The sequence below is a fragment of the Camelus ferus genome, chromosome 9, assembly GCF_009834535.1.
Source record: "Camelus ferus isolate YT-003-E chromosome 9, BCGSAC_Cfer_1.0, whole genome shotgun sequence".
Lineage (NCBI taxonomy): Eukaryota > Metazoa > Chordata > Mammalia > Artiodactyla > Camelidae > Camelus > Camelus ferus.
Window position 1 is genome coordinate 7,578,004 of NC_045704.1, and position 21,661 is coordinate 7,599,664.

The following is a 21,661-nucleotide window of genomic DNA, read 5'->3' on the forward strand; positions in this document are numbered from 1 at the left end:
AAAAATATTCTGATGCCAATTTTATAGGTTAAGGAAGGGAGTGAATTACAAATGGCATGATGAAACTTTTGGTTTCAGAAGTGTACACCTGTGCAAAAGCTTTATCAAACCCTGCATTTCAGGAACCACTGGGCCTGTGCAGAGATCTTGTTAAGGGCCTCCATTTTTAAGCATGCCATGGGATACAGCTGCACACATCAACTACAATCACCTTTTCTCTACCTATCTTTCCCTACACATAAGACCACCCTGATCTTTATTTGATAAATCTCTCTAAGGGCATCTTACCTCTGGAAGTGAATTTAGTTCTGGTAATAGTTTGAAACTGCCCACAGTTCGTTAACTGTCTAGACTTAAACTAATGGAGAATGTTAATAATGAGGACCGCACATTTATTCCACCCAGCAAAGTCACTGAAGAAAGTAAAGTTTCAACACATCTTTTATTAATAAAAAGAGAAGGGAGAGGGTACAGAAATGCAGAAGGGAGTCATTCATTTCTGCCAGCGATTGTTCCCAGGGATGGGCCTTCTGGGTGGACAGGTCTGTCTTCGAAGAATTTACTTGTGGCCCGTCTCCTTGTCCTCTACTCTGTGTGGCACAGGGAGGAGCCAGAGGTCCACAACTCACTCCTCCAGGAATGGTTTGCAACAGGGCCGTGTGTGCTGTGTGGAAGGGTATGTCCAGGCCCAGGAAACTCCGACTGTCACTGAGAGAAGTTGGTATTTAAGGACATGAAGTGTAGGCCAATACTGTAGAGTGAGGAATGGACCAATCAGAGGGGTGTGAGGGATAAGCCAGGGTTGGAAGTTGGAGTAGAAACCTACGGAATGATAGATAGGAAGCACACAGTCACTGGCCTATCAGGACCTGTGCCCAGGACATGAACCTAACCACGATCTCATATCTGCCACTCTGAGCCTCTCTTGCTGTGCCTGGAGTCATGTACCCAGGGTTCTTCTCCTAGCTCCAGTTGGACAACAATGGACTTTGAAGATGTAAGTCCTAAGGGAAAGAAAAGATGGGACAAGTGAGCAGTCAGTACTGGGGGGAGGGTACAGAACCTTGGAGCACAGAGGTTGCCTGGGCTTTACAGGGTCAACTTAGCAGGGAACAGCTGAGACTGATGGAACCCGCCAGACTAACTCCAAATCTTTTGACCCAGAAAAAGCTACTTGTGAAAGGAGGCAGTATATATACACACACACGGGACAGGGAAGCAGTGACAGATATGTGCAGAGCCCAGCCCAGGATGCTGTTCTTACTTAGTGAAACCACCAAATACCAAGGCCCAGCGCCCTGTGATGAGGGGGACAGATTTGTCTATGAGCAGCCTCTCTTTAAGTACCCCCAACTCCAGCCCACATTTTCTTTCTGCTTCCTTGATCAGCAGGGGGACAGATAGCTTTCCTGCAAGATAAGAAAGAGCCCAAGAGTCCCCAGGATCACATCCCCACAAACAAACCTGGGCCCATCCTTCTAAGTTCCTAGTGCCAGGGCCCCAGGGCAGTTCATTCACACACCTTCTCCGCATGCATATTACTCACTGGACTTTCTCTTCCTCTTGCTGGCAACCTGAAGCCCTCCCCAGCACTCTAGCTCTGCATGTTCACTTGTCTCTTATACTTGGGAGTCTCTGGACCACCTGAAACTCAGCATGGCCAAAACCCAATTCCTAATATTCTCATTGAAAAACTACTCCCTCTGCCTTCCCCATCCCAGTTGATGTGCAAAGGGCAAAAACTTGGGAGTCATCTGTGACCCCTTCACATTAGACCTACTTTAAAAACAAATCTAGTAGCCAACAAGTATTCTCCTACCCTCACCATTATCTTCGCCTTCCTTTTCCCTAGTCTGTTCTGCACGAGATAGCCTATTAAGATCTAAATCAGAAGAGAAACCCGCTACTAGGCCTCTGACCTTTGCTCACCAGACATTTCATTAACACACTCCCTTCTCAACCTCATCTCCGAGCATCGGTGCATACTAACCCCTGTACCTAAGACACCTTTCACATCTCAGCCTGTAGGTTGCTGTACAGACACCAAAGCTGGGAAGAGTGGAAGTAAAAGTTCCAGAACACCTGACACTCACCAGTGCAAGGGCCATGACGGAGAGTTCTGCCTAATGTGCAAACTGCGGGAAGAGCAGGGTCATGTCACTTTGATTCTCATCAGTGACACAAAGATGAATGAGTAATTAATTAGCGGTTAGTAATTCAAGTGGTGCTAAAGGCTCAAGGGTAAACCAACCACATATAAAGTCAAGTGGGTATTGTGAGAAAAGGCTTTCCCAAAGTAGGAAAAAACATGCAAATCCTATCACATTCCTGTGTGAGTACAGCTGAGTAAGAGATCGTGTCCAGGGGGAACCTCTGGATGAGTGGGATTGCTGGATTATAGTCTCCTTTTAGCCTGAGGAATCTCCAGACTGTTTTCCATAATGGCTACACCAGACTATGGTTGTGGCAGGTCATGTGCCACAAATATCAAAATTAAGTCTGATTTTTGTACTGCTCTGTTGCTGACACTTCCACTTCATTCCAGCTCTTGTTTCTTCCTGATAATACAGTCTTCTTTTCCCGTAGGTAACAGTTGGTTCTTTCATTATATTAAATTACTGTCTTACCAAAAAAAACAACCTATGGAAAAAGAGCAGATATTTTGCAAAAGATGAGATTGACAAGGGCTTAATTTCTCAAACAATCCAATCCAAAAATGGGAAGAAGATATAAACAAGCAATATGAATGGCCAATAGGCACATAAAAAACTGTTCAATATTGCTAATTATCAGAGGAATGCAAATCACAACTGAAGTATCACTTCACACTAGTTAAAATGGCCACCATTCAAAAATGGAGAAAAGGAAACCCTCCTACACTAGTGGGAATGCAGTTTGGTGCAGCCATTATGGAAAACAGTCTGGAGATTCCTCAAAAAACTAAAATTCAAAAAGATACCTGCAGCACTACTTACAATAGCCAAGACATGAAAACAACCTAAATGTCCATTGACAGATGACTAGATAAAGAGGTTGTGGTATAATTTATACAGTGGAATACTACTTAGCCACAAAAAACAAAATAATGCCATACACTGTCACTCATATGTGGAATCTAACAAAAACAAAAACAAAACAGGACACAAGTGAACTTATTTACAAAACAGACTCAGAGAGATAACTAAAAAATGTATCCCTAAGTTGGGAGTTTGAGATTTGCAGATATAGATATATAACCACATAACCATTTATTTATTTATTTAGAGGAGGTACTGGGGATTTAACCCAGGACCTTAGCATGCAGTTTAACAATGAACTATACCCTACTTTGGATACTAATATATATATATAATAGATAAGTTCATACTGTAATGCACAGGGAACTATATTCAATATCTTGTTGTGATTTATGGTTAAAAAGAATATAACTGAGTTTACTTTGACTAAAAATAGACTTACCACATATATCCAGAAGGAACCCTAATTAAAATAGACACCTGCACCCCAATGTTCACAGCACCACTATATACCATAGCCAAGACATGGAAACAACCTAAATGTCCATCAACAGATGATTGAATACAGAAGTTGTGGCATATTTATACAGTGGAATCCTACTCAGCCATAAAAAAGAATGAAGTAATGCCACTGGCAGCAACATGGATGGACCTAGAGAATGTCATTCTAAGTAAAGTGAGAAAGAAAAATACCACATGATATCACTCTTAAAAGAAAAGACAAACTTATTGACAAAACAGAAACCGACAAACAAACTTACGGTTACTGGGATGTGGGGAGGGATAAATTGTTTTGCTTTTTGGAGGGGAAGGTAAGTTACTGGGGTTTGAACCCAGGACCTTGTGCATGCTTCAGTGTCTTGTAGTAACATAGTGGAAAAGGGTATGAGTATAACATTACTGTAAACTGACTATACTTCAATAAAATATATATATACAAAAAGTGAACAAGTCTGTATGTGTGTGAATGAAATATGAATATGTAAGTGAAATATTATGCTGTACACCATAAATTAACACATTGTAACTGAGTATACTTTGACTAAAAACATTCCTGGGCGTATATCCAGAGGGAACCTGAATTCAAAAAGATACCTGCACCCCAGTGTTCATAGCAGCACTATTTACAATCGACAAACATGGAAACAACCTAAATGTCCACTGACAGATGACTGGATAAAGAAGATGTGGTATATTTGTAGAATGGAATAAAAGAATAAAATATCATTTGCAGCAACGTGGATGGACCTGTAGACCTGTAGATTGTCATTCTAAGTGAAATGAGAAAGAAAAATGCCATATGATATCACTCATATCTTTTTTTACAGAACAGAAACAGACTCACAGACATAGAAAACAAACTTATAGTTACCAAGGTGGGAAGGCATAAATTAGGAGCTAGAGATTTGCAGATACTAACTACTATATATAAAATAGATAAACAAGTTCATACTGTACAGCACAGTGAACTCTATTCAATATCTTGTAATAACCTCTGGTGGAAAAGTATATGAAAATGAGCATATTTATGTTCATGTATGACTGAAGCAATATACTGTACACCAGAAATTGACAACACTGGAAACTGACTATACTTCAATTTAAGTTATCGTTTTATATTCCAGTTTAATCCATAAATTCTGACTTGAAATAACTGTAACATTATATAAGAGAATTCAAGAATGTGCAATTTTTATATTGATCTATGTTTTGACATTAAAATATTTCTGTAAGTGTTCAGAGAGATTGCTTGTAGTTTCCTATAGGCTGTTCTCTTCTGGGTAGAGAACTGAACCACCGTTTACTGACCACACACTGAAAATCCGGTAAGAGGGTTGTTGCTAGCATCACAGTAAAAGTGCTTGGCCTTCAGCAGTTTGGGATAACTGGACCTCATTTCTGACTGCCTCAACTTAAGAGAAATGAAACAAGCTATACGACCCAACCTCTATTCAGTTGCCTAAACATGAAAAAACCTTCTTGCATTCTAAACATCCTGTTAGGATTTAAAATATCATAACCATTTTCTCTTCCAAAATCACCAACGATGACTGAACAGTAAAATAAAAATTACTGGAAGAGTACAATCTCTTAAAATACGAAAGCTTTTTAAGTGTGTGTACACTGTAAAACAGTAAGTTTATGTAATGCATGTGTGTGTGTCAAAAGATTAAGTGTAATAACTTCAGAGAGCTAAGTTAAAAACAAGATCAAAAAACAAATATTCATTTAAATACAATAATAATTTTAACATGCTACACAAATGTGTTTAATATATATACCTCAGGACACATGGCTGGTTTGACTACAGTAGCAATGTTTATAACTGCTGAAAACATATACCAAAAAAAACCCCAAAGAAAAGTTTTCAACAGAACTTATAGACACTTTACTCATATATTCAAACTACAGAATCCTGTACAAAAAGGAAAATAAATTGATAGCCATGAAATACATCGATAAAATCACACAATAGTCTGTAACTGTAGGCAAATACATCATATACTAATATGATGCCACTCGTAAAAAAAGTTTTAAAACAAGTGAGCAAAACTGAACTACACTCATCAAATTATTTTCCAAATAGGTGGCAAGACTATCAAGAAAAGTGAGGGAAAGCTTACTTGTAACATCAGACAACGCCTTAGCTCTGGGGATGGGGATGACTGTTTTGGAAAGACTGTACAGGTGATTTCTGGGGTCACATTTCTTGACCTGGGCAGTGCACGTGGAAGTTCTGTGGGTGTTTTGTTTTTTTTTTTGTTTTTTTTTTTTTTTTTTTTGTTAAGCACATCATATCTGAAAATTCAGAAAGCCAAGGTTTCGGAGGATAAATATAAATAAAGGACACTTGTAAGAGAACTACGGAGAAGAACACAACTACCACAGAACGAGAAGAGCTGGGTGAAGGCCGGGAGGATGCGGCATTTAACTGAATCGGACCCACCTGTGTAGCCACTGCCACTGGAGTCTAGGGGGAAAGGTGGGGCCTGGTCACAGCGGTCTAAAATAGACTTACCATATGATCAAGCAATCCCACTCCTGGGCATATGTCCAAAGAAAAATATCATTCAAAAAGACACATGCACCCCAATGTTCATAGCTCCACCATTTACAACAGCCAAGACATGGAAACAGCCTAAATGTCCATTGACAGATGACTGGATAAAGAAGATGTGGTATGTATACATATGCAATGAAATAATACTCAGCATGAAAAAGAATAAAATAATGCCATTTGCAGCAACATGGATGGACCTGCACGTTGTCATTCTAAGTGAAGTAAGCCAGAAAGAGAAAGAAAAATACCATATATCACTTATATGTGGAATCTAAAAAAAAAAATGATACAAATGAACCTACCTACAAAAGAGAACAAACTTCTGGTTACCAAGGGCGAAAGGAGGTGGGAAGGGATAAATTGGGAATTCAAAAACAGTGTCTCTTGGGGAGTGATGGAAATGTTAGCTATCCTGATTGTAGTGGTGGTATACACCTATTAAAATTCATCAAATTGTACATTTGAAATATGTGTACTTTACTATACAGGAACCACAGCACAACAAAGGTGTTTTTAAAAAATTCCAGTGAAAAAGATAATGTTCTTGTAATTCTTCTAGTAATAATAAAACTACAAAAAAAAAAAAAAAACCACCCTAATTTTAATTAAGAGAATCTGCCCCTTCAACATGTAGAATCACTGAATGCCAAATTGTTGTCAGTAAAGAAATGGACAGTTAGGTTCATAGAATGGTTGTGGAAGATGAAGCACAAATCATGGTCACAAGTGTAGACACAGGATACTTTTCTGAGGGTTTACAATGGATAAAAGTGAGTTATCAATTACAGAGCCCACAACAAGAGCCTGTGGTTAGTGAAAGCCATTTAAATTGTTGCTACAATACAGAGATAATAATTGCTCATAATCTCCCCTGGTTACACGGTTCTACGGAGACATACAGAGGACCTCAATCAAGTGCCTCCTGCTCTCAGAGAGAAGGAAGTCAACGTCTCCATAAGAAAGTGTCTCTGCACTGAATTTTATTTTGTCTGAACAAAGAGCCATCTTGGAAGGAAGATGGCTCACACATATTATGTGAGAATTAGAGTAGCAAGGTGTGCTTCCTATCTAGCTGGATTTCACGGTAATCTTTGTATCTTGACACTTAAATACATTCCTTTTGTCTCACCCCCTACAATTATCAGCCATATTTCTCATGTACTATTTTAAGTCTGTTTTAAAAATGAGAGAGAAGTGACGCTTTCCATTCTTTAAATGGAAAATAAATGTTAACACTTTTCTACTGGTGACAGAAATTTTAGAGACATATTACCATATAGTCTATTTATAATAAAGTGCCCCTCTTCCCAGGAACCTGCATACACCAGCAACCTTCACTTGAACAACAGCAGACTGGGAGATCACCACTGTTAGCTTTTAAAAAAAATTTTGTGGGGTAATTAGGTTTGTTTGGTTGTTTATTTAATGGAGGTACTGGGGACTGAACCCAGGACCTTGTGTTTGTTAAACATGTGCTCTACTGCTGACCTATATCCTCCCTGCTATCTTTCTTTTTTTTAAATTGAAGTATATTTGATTTACAATGTTGTGTTAGTTTCAGGTGAAGAGCAAAGTAATTCAGTTTATAATATGCATATTCATATTTATATATATACATATTTTCAGTATTTGTCCAAAGAAAATGAAAACACTAAAAGAGATACATGCAACCCCATGTTCACTGCAGCATTATTTACATAGCAGATATGGATATACACACACACACACACACACATTTTCAGGTTCTTTTCCACTCTAGGTTATTACAAGATACTGAATATAGGTCCCTGTGCTGTACAGTAGCTCCATGTTGCTTATCTATTTCATATACCATTGTTTTCTTATTGCTTGTTACATTCCTTTGACTAAACGCTATGAGGTTCAGTGTGTTTAGTCAGGGGCAAGTGAGAGAAAATTTCAGAGAAAGCTTTAACAGGGAGGAGGGGGAAGAAGTACTGGGAAACCCAGAAACAGACACACATCTTTGTTGCCCTGAAGAGACACCTACCCCCCTCTCTCTCCCTCCCTCCTTCCCCTCCCCTCCCTCCCCTCCCCTCCCCCTCCCCTCCCTCTCTCCCCCTTCCCTCCCTCTCTCCTTCCCCCTCCCTCTCCCCTTCCCTCCTTCCTCCTCCCCTCCCTCCCTCTCCTTCCCCTCCCTCTCTCCCACCTAAACTTATTGTGTTCTAACCTTAGAAAGCCAATTTTTTGTGATCTTTTTCTCATTCTTTTCTTTTAATCAAGCAATTTTATTATTTTTATTTGGGGGGGCAGAGGTAATTATGTTTATTTATTTTTAATGGAGGCACTGGGGATTGAACCCAGGACCTCATGCATGCTAGGCATGCACTCTACCCCTGAGCTACCCTCTGCCCCTAGAAAGCCAGTTTTAAAAAGAAAATAGTTATCTCTGGATTTCCTGAGCTACACTCCTTCTAAGAATCTGATACTTACCTGAACAGAAAAGCTACTTACCAGGTTGGCATTTGCTGTCAGGACAGTGGGTGCCTGGGTGGCACCTGCACAGGTGTGGCAAAGGGCATCTGAACCTTGAGATGAAGGCTGGGGATTCTATGACCTCATCTCTTTGTTGGGAAGTAATCCTCATTTCAACTGTGATTGCAGTGAGAGTGTCTGCAAATGGGAGTAGAGATTATCTGGGGAAACCTTCGTGAATTGTGCAAATTACTGAAAGCTGTTAAAAATAAGTAATAAAGATATCTGACATGAGTGGCAGAAACAGAAGGGAAGACGTTAATTTTGAAACAAATGAAAATCCCATGGGAAGATGAACAGAAGACACAGTGATCTAATAAATGATGCAAGGAAGCTGGGCCAACTGGGGACTCAGTCAACAGGAAGGGTTTGTCTCTCAAATATGATTCCTGAGAGGACTGAGGGCACAAAAATGAAGATCTGGAGAATAAACAGATTAGAAAGAACACACAGGGGGATGCAAGTAGTAAGCCTGGGGTAACTATTTCTTGAATGAATTATCAGACACCACGATATCAAGTATCATGTGTAGGGAAGATCTCTTGGTAGGAATACAGGATGTGTAAGCGCACAAAACACAAAATAAATGCCCGCACGGACCTCCCTTGGTCGGTGGGATCAGATGATAAGAAAGCACTCACCCTCGGCGGTAAGCTCCTTGACAGGTCTCAGTGATGATTTTTACATCCGACACTAAAAGCAACAAAAGCAAAAATAAATAAATGAGACCACCTCAAACTAAAAAGCTTCTGCACAGCAAAGAAAATCATCAGCAAAATGGGAAGGCCACCTAATGAATGAGAGAAAATAGAACATCTGAAAAAGGCTTAATATCCAATATATATACATATAAAATTCATTCAACTCAATAGCAAAAAAACAAAGAATCTGATTAGAAATGGACAGAGGATCTCAACAGATTTTTTTCCAAAGAAGACATACAACCAACAAACACATGAACAGATGCTCCATATCATTAATCATCAGGAAAGTGAAAATCAAAACTATGATGGATTGAACCCAGGGCCTCCTGCGTGCTAGGCATCCCCTGCCCCACTGAGCTACACCCTCCACCAACAGCTCTTTACTCGTATTTTCTGTCAGTGCAGAACTAAATCCAAAGTCACACACTGCATCTACGTGTCCTGTGTTTTCCCACACCTTTATGCTCTGAGAGGCTTCATTTTTACTTTGATTTTTCTTGGATTTGTTACTTTTGAAGAATACAGTCCAACTGCTTTATAACATTTCTCTATTTACCGATAATTATGGTTATTTTTTGTGGTTTTAAAATTTTTAAATTTTATTTAATTTTTTTGGCAGAGAAACCACAGAAGTGATAGTGCCTTTATTACATCAGATCAGGAGACTCATGAATGAGATGAGATTCTCTCTAATCTCTCATAGGTTGGGTTCCCTGGACCCTTGACATTAAATTTACTATATTTTTACCTTTAAAACTGATAAGCAGTTAGTCAAGTGATACTTTGAAACTCTGTAAGTGTCCTGATCTGTGTGGATCTTTTAGAAATGATGAGCGGTTTTCCTCATTCCATCACTCTCTGTATACTTGTATATTTAACTGGCATGGTATCGCCGGGTAGAGCATCTATCCTCATCATTCATTCACCCACTTCTCTATATTGCTGTGGATTCATATACTGAAACATATTTCATAGGCTACCATCCAGTACAGTCAGTATTCATTTTGATGCTCAAAATCTCTCAGAATTAGCCAGAAAAATTACTTTCCAGGCTGATATTTAAGTCCGTAGGTTTTATTGTGTATCTTTCATTATATGGAACTCACATATCTTTCATTATATAGTGTCTTACATATTATAAGCATTTATTTAATTCACTATTTTGGCTTTCTTACTATTGAGTTGGAGTAGTTTCTTATGTATTCTAGGTAAAAGTTCTTTGTCAAATATGTGACTTGTGATGATTTTCTTAAGCCTGTGTCTTTTCTATTTTTAAACTGATGTCTGTTTATGAGATTTAAATTTTTATCAATATATTCCACTATACTTATTGCTTTATAGGTCGTGTTTAAGGTAATTTACCTTCCCCCACATCATTAAGATACCTCCAATGATTTCTTTTAGAATTACTATAATTTTCACTTTTAACTTTAGGCTCACAAGCTGTTACAATTGATTCCACGTACAGAGTGAGTAGGCAATGACAGTGATTATGCATATTCAGTTGTGTAATTAAAATATAAAAGACAACTTGTTGTTAGATGATAAAGTTGCTGATCTCTTAATCTCAAATGCATTTTTAGAACCCTGAATTTGTACTCTCCTCTCCTCTCCTCACGATGACTGTTTTTGATATCACGTTTTACATCTATCTGTTCTGTGTATCAAGGGAACTGCAATGAGAATTTGCGGGCGATGCAGATGGTACTGCCAGCCATCATATGTGATAGCGTCAGGCCAAATGCCGCTACGTTCCATCCCTTAGCCAGCCTAGTAAAGAGCAGGGCCCGGGAAACAGCACACTGGGCCAAACATCAGATACTCATCGTAGGACTGGATGTCCTGGCCAACAAATAGCCCCACCTTCACTTTTATAATGAATAGATGGACCACTGCCTAAAAATTGTCCCCTGCCAGGTAAAGGACCCTAGGAATCTCTCGCCTCACACACACCTAAAATATAAATCAAAACCACACATTTCTCTACATATAGTGAGACCATAATACAAGGCCTTGCCTAGACCCACCTGTTCCTTCTGGCATCACAGACACTACGAATACCAACCAAGGGACACACTTCACGGCTCAAAGCACAAAGATGGGGTCTCGAAAGAAACAGTCACAAGAGAATTTTCATACCATTAAGTGGTCCCAAATCGCTTGCTTAACTGAGGAAAAATAATGATCCCCTCAAACAGCTCCTCTAAAAATTCCCGTCCAGTGGGATCCAGTAAATAGCTCAGTGGTGGAGTGCATGCCTAGCATGCATGAGGTCCTGGGTTCAATCCCCAGTGCCTCCATTCAAAACAAATAAAGAAACCTAATTAAACCCCCACCAAAACAAGTAAGCAAAAAAAATAAATAAAAATTAAAATTAAAAAATATTTCTGTGGTGGGCTATTTAGGTTATTTATTTAAGTGGAGGTACCAGAGACTGAACCCAGGACTTCATACATCCTAAGCACGTGCTCTACCACTGAGCTATACCCTCACCCTAAAGTTAAAAAATTTTTAAAAGAAAAAAAAACCTCATCCAACAAATGAACTTGAAATGGGTCTCTATCCTGCTCCAGGCCTTACCTTATCTTTAATACACTTTTAATCATGCCTCACGCCATCTTATAAGGGACAGAGGCCAGAACAAGGGAGCCAATTCCCTGGGACCAATTAACCATAGACACTTCCCCTGGCCAAGAAGATGCTCATCTGCTGTGGGACCCATTTGAGCTAAAATTCCACTAAAAAAATTAAATCTGTCAAGTGCCGCTGCATTCTGTTCTGCTGAATGTTGGTCCTATTACTATGGAATAGATGCCGTCACTGGGTTCCCACCTGGAGGCCCAACCCCCACCCCATGTCAGCCACTGTTACCATTAAATAAACCAAACCCTGAGACCCACAGGAACCCGCTGTGTATCCACTTGGAAAGGATGCCCCAGGCCCACAGGCGACACCGCCCCAGTGCAAGGCCTCACCGCTGGAGCTGTCTCTGCGCCGTGCACCAGGGCAACTTCATTCTGGACACTGAAACCTCCACCACAGTGGCAACTTGCAGCTCAGGCATAAATTGGACACGATCATTTTATTCTTTTTTCCCGTTAGTTTTCGGAGTTGCACTGTGTTTTGAGACTGACGTCTGCTTAGCCCGTGATCCTTTGTACTAATTACTGTCTGCCAAAAACATTTCCCTACACCCCTAGGCCTTGGGCGAACCTCCTAGTAGTCACTCTAAATATTAACGGAGATTAGTGACGCCCCCTGGAGTTCCCAGGGGGACTCACTCCCCCCAGGGGGAGTCCCAGGTTGACTCAGATCAACCAACTCCAGGGGAGAAGAACCCTCACCCCCCAGACACGCACACGACCCCCTGCCCGGCATCTCTGACCATGACCGCCCCTTCCCCTTGGTTATACACAAACAGTGCGCATCCTTACGTGCACTTGACTGCGTCATAACCTTTCACTGTCCCAGAACGTCACTGCCGGGCCTACCTCCTTCCCTGAGACATAAACCGTTACTACATATCTCATACTTTCAACACACTTTACAACTCCACCAAGATATTGTTAGAGACCCCCTAAAATTTCAGACCTGTTTTCTTGGCGGATGCCAGAAAAATAGAAAACCTAATTATGGGCCAACCAGCAAGAGCTCCTTTTATCTCTACCTGTGTTCCTCCTTCTCCTTTTTGTAGTGGAGGTACAGGGAATTCAACCTGGGACGTCGTGCATGCAGAGCGCATGCTTTACCACTGAGCTATACCCTCCCACTCCCTTTTTGTGGTCTGTCTTTTCTACTCTCAGAATAAAATATTTTCTATGCCCCTTAGGGCAACGTATACCCCACTCCCCAAAAGTCACCACAATTATCACCGCAAAGTCTCCTTAAAATAATGCCACAGTCACAGGGCCAGTTGTTCCACGTGTGCTTGCTTAGCTTCTGCAGTTGTCAGTTTGGTAGGGATGAGTCCCAGGGCCGACCTCGGAGCGAACCTTGTTGACCTCTCTACTGCAAGCCAGCCTGCCTGAGCACCTTTCAAGTGCAGATCGGAGCTCTGCCTCCTTTCACAACCAGGGGAATGTTTCCCCTGCCCTCAGTCAACCCAGGGCCAGGTACCAGACGACTCAGGAGAAGTCCCATTTGCCCCAAAGCCTGAGGAAACTGTCCTAACCAGCCAGTCCTAGCCTGCTTACCCAGCCCTGCCTCGCTCTCCCGCGGACACCCCGATAAAGGCTGTGTCCTAGGATTTCCTGTTCCTTCCCCTGCTTCTCGCTCCTGACCACCCTGGTCACCAAATACAGAAAGATCGTCGAGGTATATTATTTCAGGGGCTAAAATGATAGGTTAACGTTCAGTTTGTGGCCTGACCACAAGATAGTACAGGAAAGGAAAGGACCAAACGAACAGAAACGATGGGGGAATACTCGAAATAGTACAGGACGCAGTACTGTAATCACACAAGAGTGAAGGGCGATGTGAACTGTTCACACTTTCTGATAACTGCACAGACTAATGCAAAGGAGGATACGCTGTGTGGATGTTATGAGATTTGTGAGGTAGCTTTTGAATTAGTTTTGAAAGACTATGTGCTTAGTTGCAGGGGGTAAAGATTTCTTTTGCAAGCCAGTTGACAATGAGAGATGGAATCTCTTCTGAGTTATCAGTACATGGTTCAAAAAAGTTGCCTTAAAAATAAAAGAATGGATGTAGGAGGTGCCCAGCTGGTGGAGTAGAGAGACTCACAGCTCATTCTCTCCCACAAATACACAGAGTTACATCTACAGACCCATGAATCTCACAGAACACCTGCTGAACTCTGGCAGTTCTCTCACTTCAAAATACAGGATTCTCACAAAATCCAATTAACAGCGAGTTCATTCTGTATAGCAAAGGGAGCTATACTCAGTATCTTGTAGTAACTCATGGTGAAAAAGAATATGAAAATGAATATATGTATGTTCATGTATGACTGAAGCACTATCATGTACACCAAAAACTGACACATTGTAAACTGAGTGTACTTCAAAAATATATATATATCCAAAAAAAAAAAAAGAAAAGTCAACATTAAAAAAAAAGTCAGTATCACTTTTTTTTTTTTTTTAACTAGAGGACTATTTAATGGAGATCATTTTTAATACCCTGGACCTATGATATGCAAATCAATAACTCCTGTACTAATTTTAACCACTAAAAATTACTATAAAAGTGATGAAGTTTTCTCACAGACTGGTATTTATAAAATAAGCAAAAGAAAATCACTGAATATATTTATGTTGACTTGAAAAAACAAGAAAATAGCTAAATAAAAAATTTCATAATTTTGGAATTCAGGGATATATAAAGACTCATAATTTTGGTATTAAACACATGCTATTGGCATTTCAAGACAGATGTTTACACATGTATGTACACTATATATAGACTTCACTTAGTGGGGAGGGTACAGCTCAGTGGTAGAGCACATGCTTAGCATGCATGAGGTCCTGGGTTCAATCCCCAGTACCTCCTTTAACAATAAATAAACCTAATTACCTCCCTCCTTGAAAATAAAATAATACAATCATAAATGAATAAAAAAACAAAAAATGTTTAAAAAAATACATAGACTTCAGTAAAGTTGCTGTAAGTTCAGATTACAAAAGACTGAATATGAATTTTGTACTAACAGAAGAGTATAGTCAATCTTCTAGACAGAAAAAGACCTTTATAAAATCAGCTACTGGTGTTTGGAATTAAAATACTGTGAAAATTTTAATTATATGAAAAGGAGCTGAGAGAAACAAATTTTAAATTATTTAGATACCTGGGGGGAGGCTACATGCCAGCGGTGCAGTGCATGCTCAGAATGCACCAGACCCTGGGTTCAGTCTCCAGTACCTGCATTAAAATAAGTAAGTAAATAAATTTAGAAAGCTAATTGGCCCCCCAGGTCTTTCTTTTTTTAAGCATTTTTTATTGAGTAACAGTCATTTTACAATCCCCCCAAATCTTTTTAAAAAACAAAAAATTATTTACATATTTCATGTTGGCCATTAAAACCTGATGATGTGTTTCTTTTCAGGGTTAAGCAATTTCCCAATGATTACGACCCATACATTGCATCTGCCCAGGGAAACTGAAGGGTCACACAGAGCAACCACTCCAAATCCATGTGATCATCGGCATTTCCAATGACTATAACATACCCCCATAGTACCCGGATCTTCAGTCCTTATTGCCCAGTTTCACATGACTTTTTTAGACTGAGTATTCAGTCATTAATGTTAAAAAAATTTCAAAGGTAACAGTAAGCTGTTATTGTATAATTAGTAAAAGCAAGTACAGATGTTTTAAATATTTTACAAATAATTTGCAATAAGGAATGCTAGTATTTTCACCCACCTGATCACATCCCTCCCCTGCCCTTTCTTAAATAGAAGTTCAGACTTCCCCGCCTGTCCTTAGTGATTACCTCAAACCCCCCCTTCACTTCCTGCTGCTCTCCCATTTCTCATACTCCTAACACACGGGATCCATCCCACTCCAGGGAGGCTGCACACACCTTGCTCCCATGGGTCTTTCCAGGCCATTTTCCTCCAGTTGAGAACATGAACTCAATGCTTTAAAAATATATTTAAAGGAAACAAAAGTAAAAAACAAAAAACATTTCTGGAGTCTCTACAAGATCCACAATGACAGACTTTCCTGGGGCCTTAAATTCAGGAATTTTCCAACAACCCAAATGTCCATCGACAGATGACTGGATGAAGAAGATGTGGTGTGTATGTATTTCTACAACAGAATGCTGCTCAGCCATAAAAAAGAATACAATCGTGCCAGCTGCAGCCACATGGATGGACCTGGAGCTCATCATTCTAAGTGAAGTCAGCCGGAAAGAGAAAGAAAAACACCATACGGTATCACTTGTATTTGGAATCTATAAAAGACACAAGTGAACTTACCTCCAAAACAGAGACAGACTCAGAGACATAGAGAACAAACTTATGGTGAGCAGGGGGTAAACGGGGTGGCAAGGGATAAATTGGGAATTTGAAAATTGCACCTCTTGGGGAGTGAGGGTAATGTTCGCTGTCTGGATTGTGCTGGAGGTTTCATGGGTGTACACATCTAGCAAAATCCATCAAATTGTACATCTGAAGTATGTGTGGTTTACAGTACAGAAACTGCTTCATTATACACACGACCATTTTTAGTTCCCTGTTAAGACGGATACAGGCAGAGACATCACCGCCCTTACTGGCAACAGTGTCACCCGTTCTTGAACTTTAAGAGGCCCCCAAACGTCCACAGATGTTGAAATGGATAGGTGAACACCGCCGCCCAGACCCACCCAACTACAACCGGACGAGGAGACAGCGTTTTCCTCGCCCTGCAGGCAAAGCAGAACCGAGACACGCGGGTGTCACTGATGATGAGCACGAAGGGGCTGAACGTTGGAAAACACATGGCCACGAGGACAGAGACGTTCACCATCCACTGGCTGCGATTTGCCACCAGAGTCATCCAGATTGTCAAAACTATGTAGAGCAAACAGAATGCAAAGAAAGAGCTCACCAGGACCAGGAGGATGCGAGTGGCTCTGGCCTCGTGCGAAGGTCTAGGGGGGAGTCTGTGGCTGCAGAGGTGCTCGACTCGCCGTTTGTGCATGTACAGGATGAGAACGATGTTGCCACTGGCCCAGATACTGAAACCTAAACTCATAGTATCAGGGGAGAAACACAGGACAGCCAGTAATAAGCCTACAAAACCCTCTTCTAGATGCCAAGAACAGTATCCATAATTTCTTTTCATACTAAGGTTCTTCCATTGCAACGGACCCTTTATTATTAAGGGAAGACATGAATTAATCACGATATGCACAATCCAGCAGAGGGAACAGCAGAAGACGATGAGCTTTAGGGATCTGAGCTTGAGCTCCATCCACCTCCAGATACTGGGCTTGAGCTTAATGGCCTGGAAGCCGTTGAAGAGGCAGACGGTGCTGAAGGAAACGCCTGCGGCCACTCCGTGGAGGCAGAAGACCAGCTTACACCCAGGGTCATCCGGGAAATACGTCCATCCGAACGCTGCCAGAGTCTGAGGTGCGCCCTTGGAGAAGAGAGCCACGGAGCTGGCTGAGACCAGCTGCGTGAGGACCGGGTCAGTGGGTCTCAGACTGTGTCTGGTGAGCAAAGTGAAATTGTAAAGACAAAGGAGGGAGGTATTTCCGACGAGGCTGATTCCCGTCTGAGTGAGGAACACGACGCCCATTTCCGAGCTGGGGGAAAACATCACATCAGCACCGAGAGGGCACCGGGTTCACTGACGTGAGAGGATTGAACAGCAGAACAAATGAAAGGTGATGTCAACACCACGTCCCTCAATTTTCAGTACGCGGCCTGCACTGTATACAGTGTCACGTGCTGTCTGCAGCGGAGTCTCTGCTCAGGCAGGCAGAGGCAACGCCAGACCCGGGTTGGAAAAAGCCTCCGTACTCACCTCCCAGGGGGACTGGAGGTGGCCAGACGCACAGCAGGGTCCTCTGTGGCTGGAGAGACGAGTGAGGGGGTTGCGTGGGTACTGACACGCATCTTCCCAACCACGTACTCTCACATGAAAAAGACAAGATGCAGAGCCTGTGGGGAGTAGGTTTCTTTTTTTATTTTATTTTTGAATGTAGAGAGGTGATGGTGTAGCTCAGTGGTAGAGCGCATGGTTCGTATGAATGAGGTCCTGGGTTCAATCCCCAGTACCTTCACTAAATAAACCAGTAAATAAACATAATTATCTCCCTCCAAGAAAGAAAAGAATAAAAATTATAAGAAGGGAGAGGAATATAAATTAGAGGGCAGAGACTGAAAATATTGATCAAAATTAGATGTCAAAATCCAAAAAAAAAAAAATTACCCTGGTTGCCTCTCACATGATGTTCTATACACACTTGTAAAAAAATCTGAAGTTACACAGAGGCATGTAGGAAAATTAAAGTACCTAAAAGAAATACTAAACACTTGTCCTGACTCATATTTTGCTAATTATACAGGCATTAATTAGAAACATTAAAAAATCTATTAATATAATTGGTAAATAAGACTTTCATTATAAAGCAAGAGAATATAGAAATAATTTATACAAAAACTCAAAAGCCTCTAAGTCTCGGGGGAAATAAGGCACACAGCATGTAACTGTAAAACACGTACGTATTCCTTAGATCTTTTCTCTTTCTGGTGGTGGTGGTGGGAGGTAACAGGTTTATCCTCTTGTTCATTCGCAGAGGCGGCACTGGGGATTGACCCCAGAGCCCCGCGCGTGCCAAGCACGTGCTCTACCACTGAGCTATACTCTCCCTCGCATTTCTTTTCCCTGAAAGAATCCAGACATCGTAAACAAGTCCACAGAAACGGCCACCTGAAGTGCCAAGACTGATATCCAAAAGCCATTTCTCACTAACAGAAAGCAAGGTATCTTGAAAGTACATAATGCTTCTGAGTGTGGGGCAGAAAACGTCCAAAATGTCCCTAAAACCTCTTGTCAAACAGACAAGTTAGCCACATTTCTGTAAATAAGCATCTTCCCGCTCCAGACATGGCAGAAAGACTGAGCCTTCCTCTTCTCTAAATAAATGTTAACATTCTTCTAATAAGGACAAAACGCTACAGGGATATTGTTACAGACTCCACCTAGGCCGGCATGCTCTCTCCCCCCAGACAAAACAAATGCCCAGAGTGGTGCCTGTCACTTGGACACCAGGCGCCAGCTCAGCAGCTGGGAGCACGTCTATCTGATTGTTGGTCACCTGCCTGGAGCCCGAGGCCTTGAGAGTGAACGCGGCGAGGCCCCCCGTGTTTGGTCAGGGACAGAGGAGGCATGATTTCAGACAAGGCTGCAGCAGGAAGGAGAGAGAGATGTCAGGTGGTTTCAATGCAGGTGAACGAGGGTGGCAATATGCCTTGGCTTCCTAAAAAAAAAAATTATGAAAAAAAACTGTCCTGAATGTGTGTGTCTATAGGTGTGTGTCTAGTTTTATGTTCCCATCACCCAAAACAGAATTATTTCTCTATAAGGATGACTGACTTTTCTAGTGATGTCTGTCTCCAAATCTGACACTTACCTGACCAGAACCGCTGCTGACCTGGCTGGCATGTCCTGTCAGGACAGCGCGTGCCTGGGCAGCCCTCGTGCGGGTGTGCAAAGGGGGCGTCTCAGCCCCGAGATGAGGGTTTGGCCTCTTGTGACCTCATCTCCTTGTCGGGAGGCGATTATCATTTCACCTGTCGGGGCACTGACAGGGTGGCCAGGGAGGGAAGAGGGCCTGTGAGAAACACCCGTGGATTGTGCCCTTGGAGAAAGCTGCAAACGGGAGTGACGGGCTCGCCAACGGGGACGGCAGAGATGGGAGTGAAATGAACAACGGTCCCCAGGGAAGGGGAGCCGGGGACCCGGAGCGCCAGCAAGCGGGGGAAGTCCAGCACACGGCTCTGTTTGATTTTTAATCACCTTGTTGGTTTTGTCTTCAAAACATGAGTCTTGTTTTTATTCCTGAGCCTCTGAGGTACCACTGACGCTGAAGGGAGGACAGTCAATGAATACACTCAGAGCCAGGCATGTGACAGTGACACTGGGTGCTTCAAGAAATGCTTTATAGCTTATGTGGACCATGCACTTTTCTGGGCCCAGGAGATAGATCAGTACGCAAACCATTAAAGTAATCTTGCCACGGTGGACTGTTTATTCTGGCTGAGAGACCCAGACAGTAAGTGAAGCACCCAAGTTATTATGCAGTGCATTATTAGAAGCTGACGGGCTTAATGAAAAAGAGGAAAGAAGAGGATACAGATGGAGAAAAACATGAGCGTAGGCTGAACAGGATGCTCACAGTACGACTCAAACTGATAGTATTTTAGAAAATGCTTTTTAGCACACGTACAACAGATAAACAAGGACCTACTGTGGAGCACAGGGGACTACATTCAATTTCTTGTAGTAACATAACGGCAGAGAATCTGAAAAGAAAAAATATACATGTAGGTAACTGTATAACTGAATCGCTTCTCTGTACACCTGAAACTAACGTTGTACACCAACTACACGTCAATAAAAATAAAATTTAAAAAGGAAAAAGAAAACGCTTTAATGAGATGAGGAAAAACTGGTTTCTTTGCAATCCAACATATACGGATATTTTTTCTTGGTGTTGCCTACTGAATAGTCCTTGTGGCCTAATGTTGAAGGACAATAAATACAGTGACTGTTTCATCACTGAACGTAGGTGAAATATTTTAATGACAGATCCTATTTCTGGTCTTTGCGGTAGGGTTTTGTTTTGTCCCCTTCCACTTCTACTTCGTTTCAAAAAATGTTAAGAAGGGTTGAAATTGAATCAAATTATGTGATCCACTTGATTAACTTATTTTTATTGAAGTATAGTCTGTTGCGATGTGTCAGTTTCTGGTGTACAGCATCATGTTTCGGTCATACATACATATATTCATTTTCACATTCTTTTTGATTAAAGGTTACTACAAGCTATTGAATACAGTGCCCGGTGCTATAAAAGAAGAAATTTGTTTTTTATATGTGATTCATTTGACATGATTATGTGATAGATCTCATTTTCGACTAAGCAGTGAAACACATGAAACCATTTTGGGATTTTAAAAATTCTGATATAATTTCCAGCTTACAGAAAAGCTGCAAGGATTTCAAAAAGATACACTTGTAAGCATTTTTTTCCAACTTTAAAAACTTTGTATTTTGATCTATTTACTTGAATCTTTTTTCTTTCTTTTTATGTTTTTACACTGAACAATTGGTGTATGGTTTGGAAATATTTTTCTTCTTTGCCAGTGAATCCTTCAGTGCTTAATTCCTGGAATAATGGGAATTTTCCTTTATAGACTCAGAATACTAGATTGAAATCAGGAATTTTAATATTGGCACAATACTACTATTAAAATAACAATACATAACACATTACCATCATTTGTTTCAATATTGCCCTTTGTAGGGGGAGTAATTAGGTTTATTTATTCATTTAATGGCAGTACTGGGGACTGAACCCAGGACCTCGTGCATTCTAAGCATGCGCTCTACCCCTGAGCTATAGCCTCCCCTCATCCAGTATTCTCCTTCTTAAGTATTCTTCCTCATCCAGGTCCAAATCCAGATTCATATATTGCATTTAGTTTTCACGTCTCTTTATGCCCCTTTGACAAAAGTCCCTCAGCCTTTATTTGAGTTCTTTGGACTTGTCCTATTTTTAAGATGACAGGTCCACTAGTTTGAAAATTTCCCCCCTATTTCTCTAATGTTTGCAAATCATTAGAATAAGTTTTTTAATTTTTGTAGGGAAATGTGTCTTTCTCCCAGTATTGTACAGGAGACACACGACGTTTGTGGGTTTT

The 21,661-nt window shown here is 41.1% G+C and overlaps 1 protein-coding gene and 1 non-coding gene across 9 annotated transcripts in view; one reads left to right on the forward strand and one right to left on the reverse strand.

Annotated features, from left to right (window-relative positions):
• Positions 1-492: 492 nt before the first annotated feature.
• The window catches only part of LOC102521913 (vomeronasal type-1 receptor 1), a 46,419-nt gene continuing 25,250 nt past the window's right edge, over positions 493-21,661 (reverse strand). For 5 of the 8 annotated variants that reach the window (XM_032485447.1, XM_032485449.1, XM_032485448.1 and 2 more), the window contains 3 exons: positions 18,458-20,260; positions 17,757-17,893; positions 16,118-17,439 (listed from right to left, as the gene is read on the reverse strand). In XM_032485447.1, coding sequence (XP_032341338.1) covers positions 16,527-17,439; positions 17,757-17,848 — 1,005 coding nt within the window. In that variant the 5' untranslated portion in view covers positions 17,849-17,893; positions 18,458-20,260 and the 3' untranslated portion in view covers positions 16,118-16,526. Of the gene's footprint in view, positions 1,005-8,550; positions 8,710-9,212; positions 9,265-15,081; positions 15,156-16,117; positions 17,440-17,756; positions 17,894-18,457; positions 20,261-21,661 lie in introns of those variants that run through there. The other 3 variants (XR_004322255.1, XR_004322254.1, XR_004322256.1) reach the window with 3 other exon arrangements.
• On the forward strand, positions 17,944-18,015 carry TRNAT-CGU. The gene has a single exon. It is a non-coding gene; the product is annotated as a tRNA-Thr (tRNA).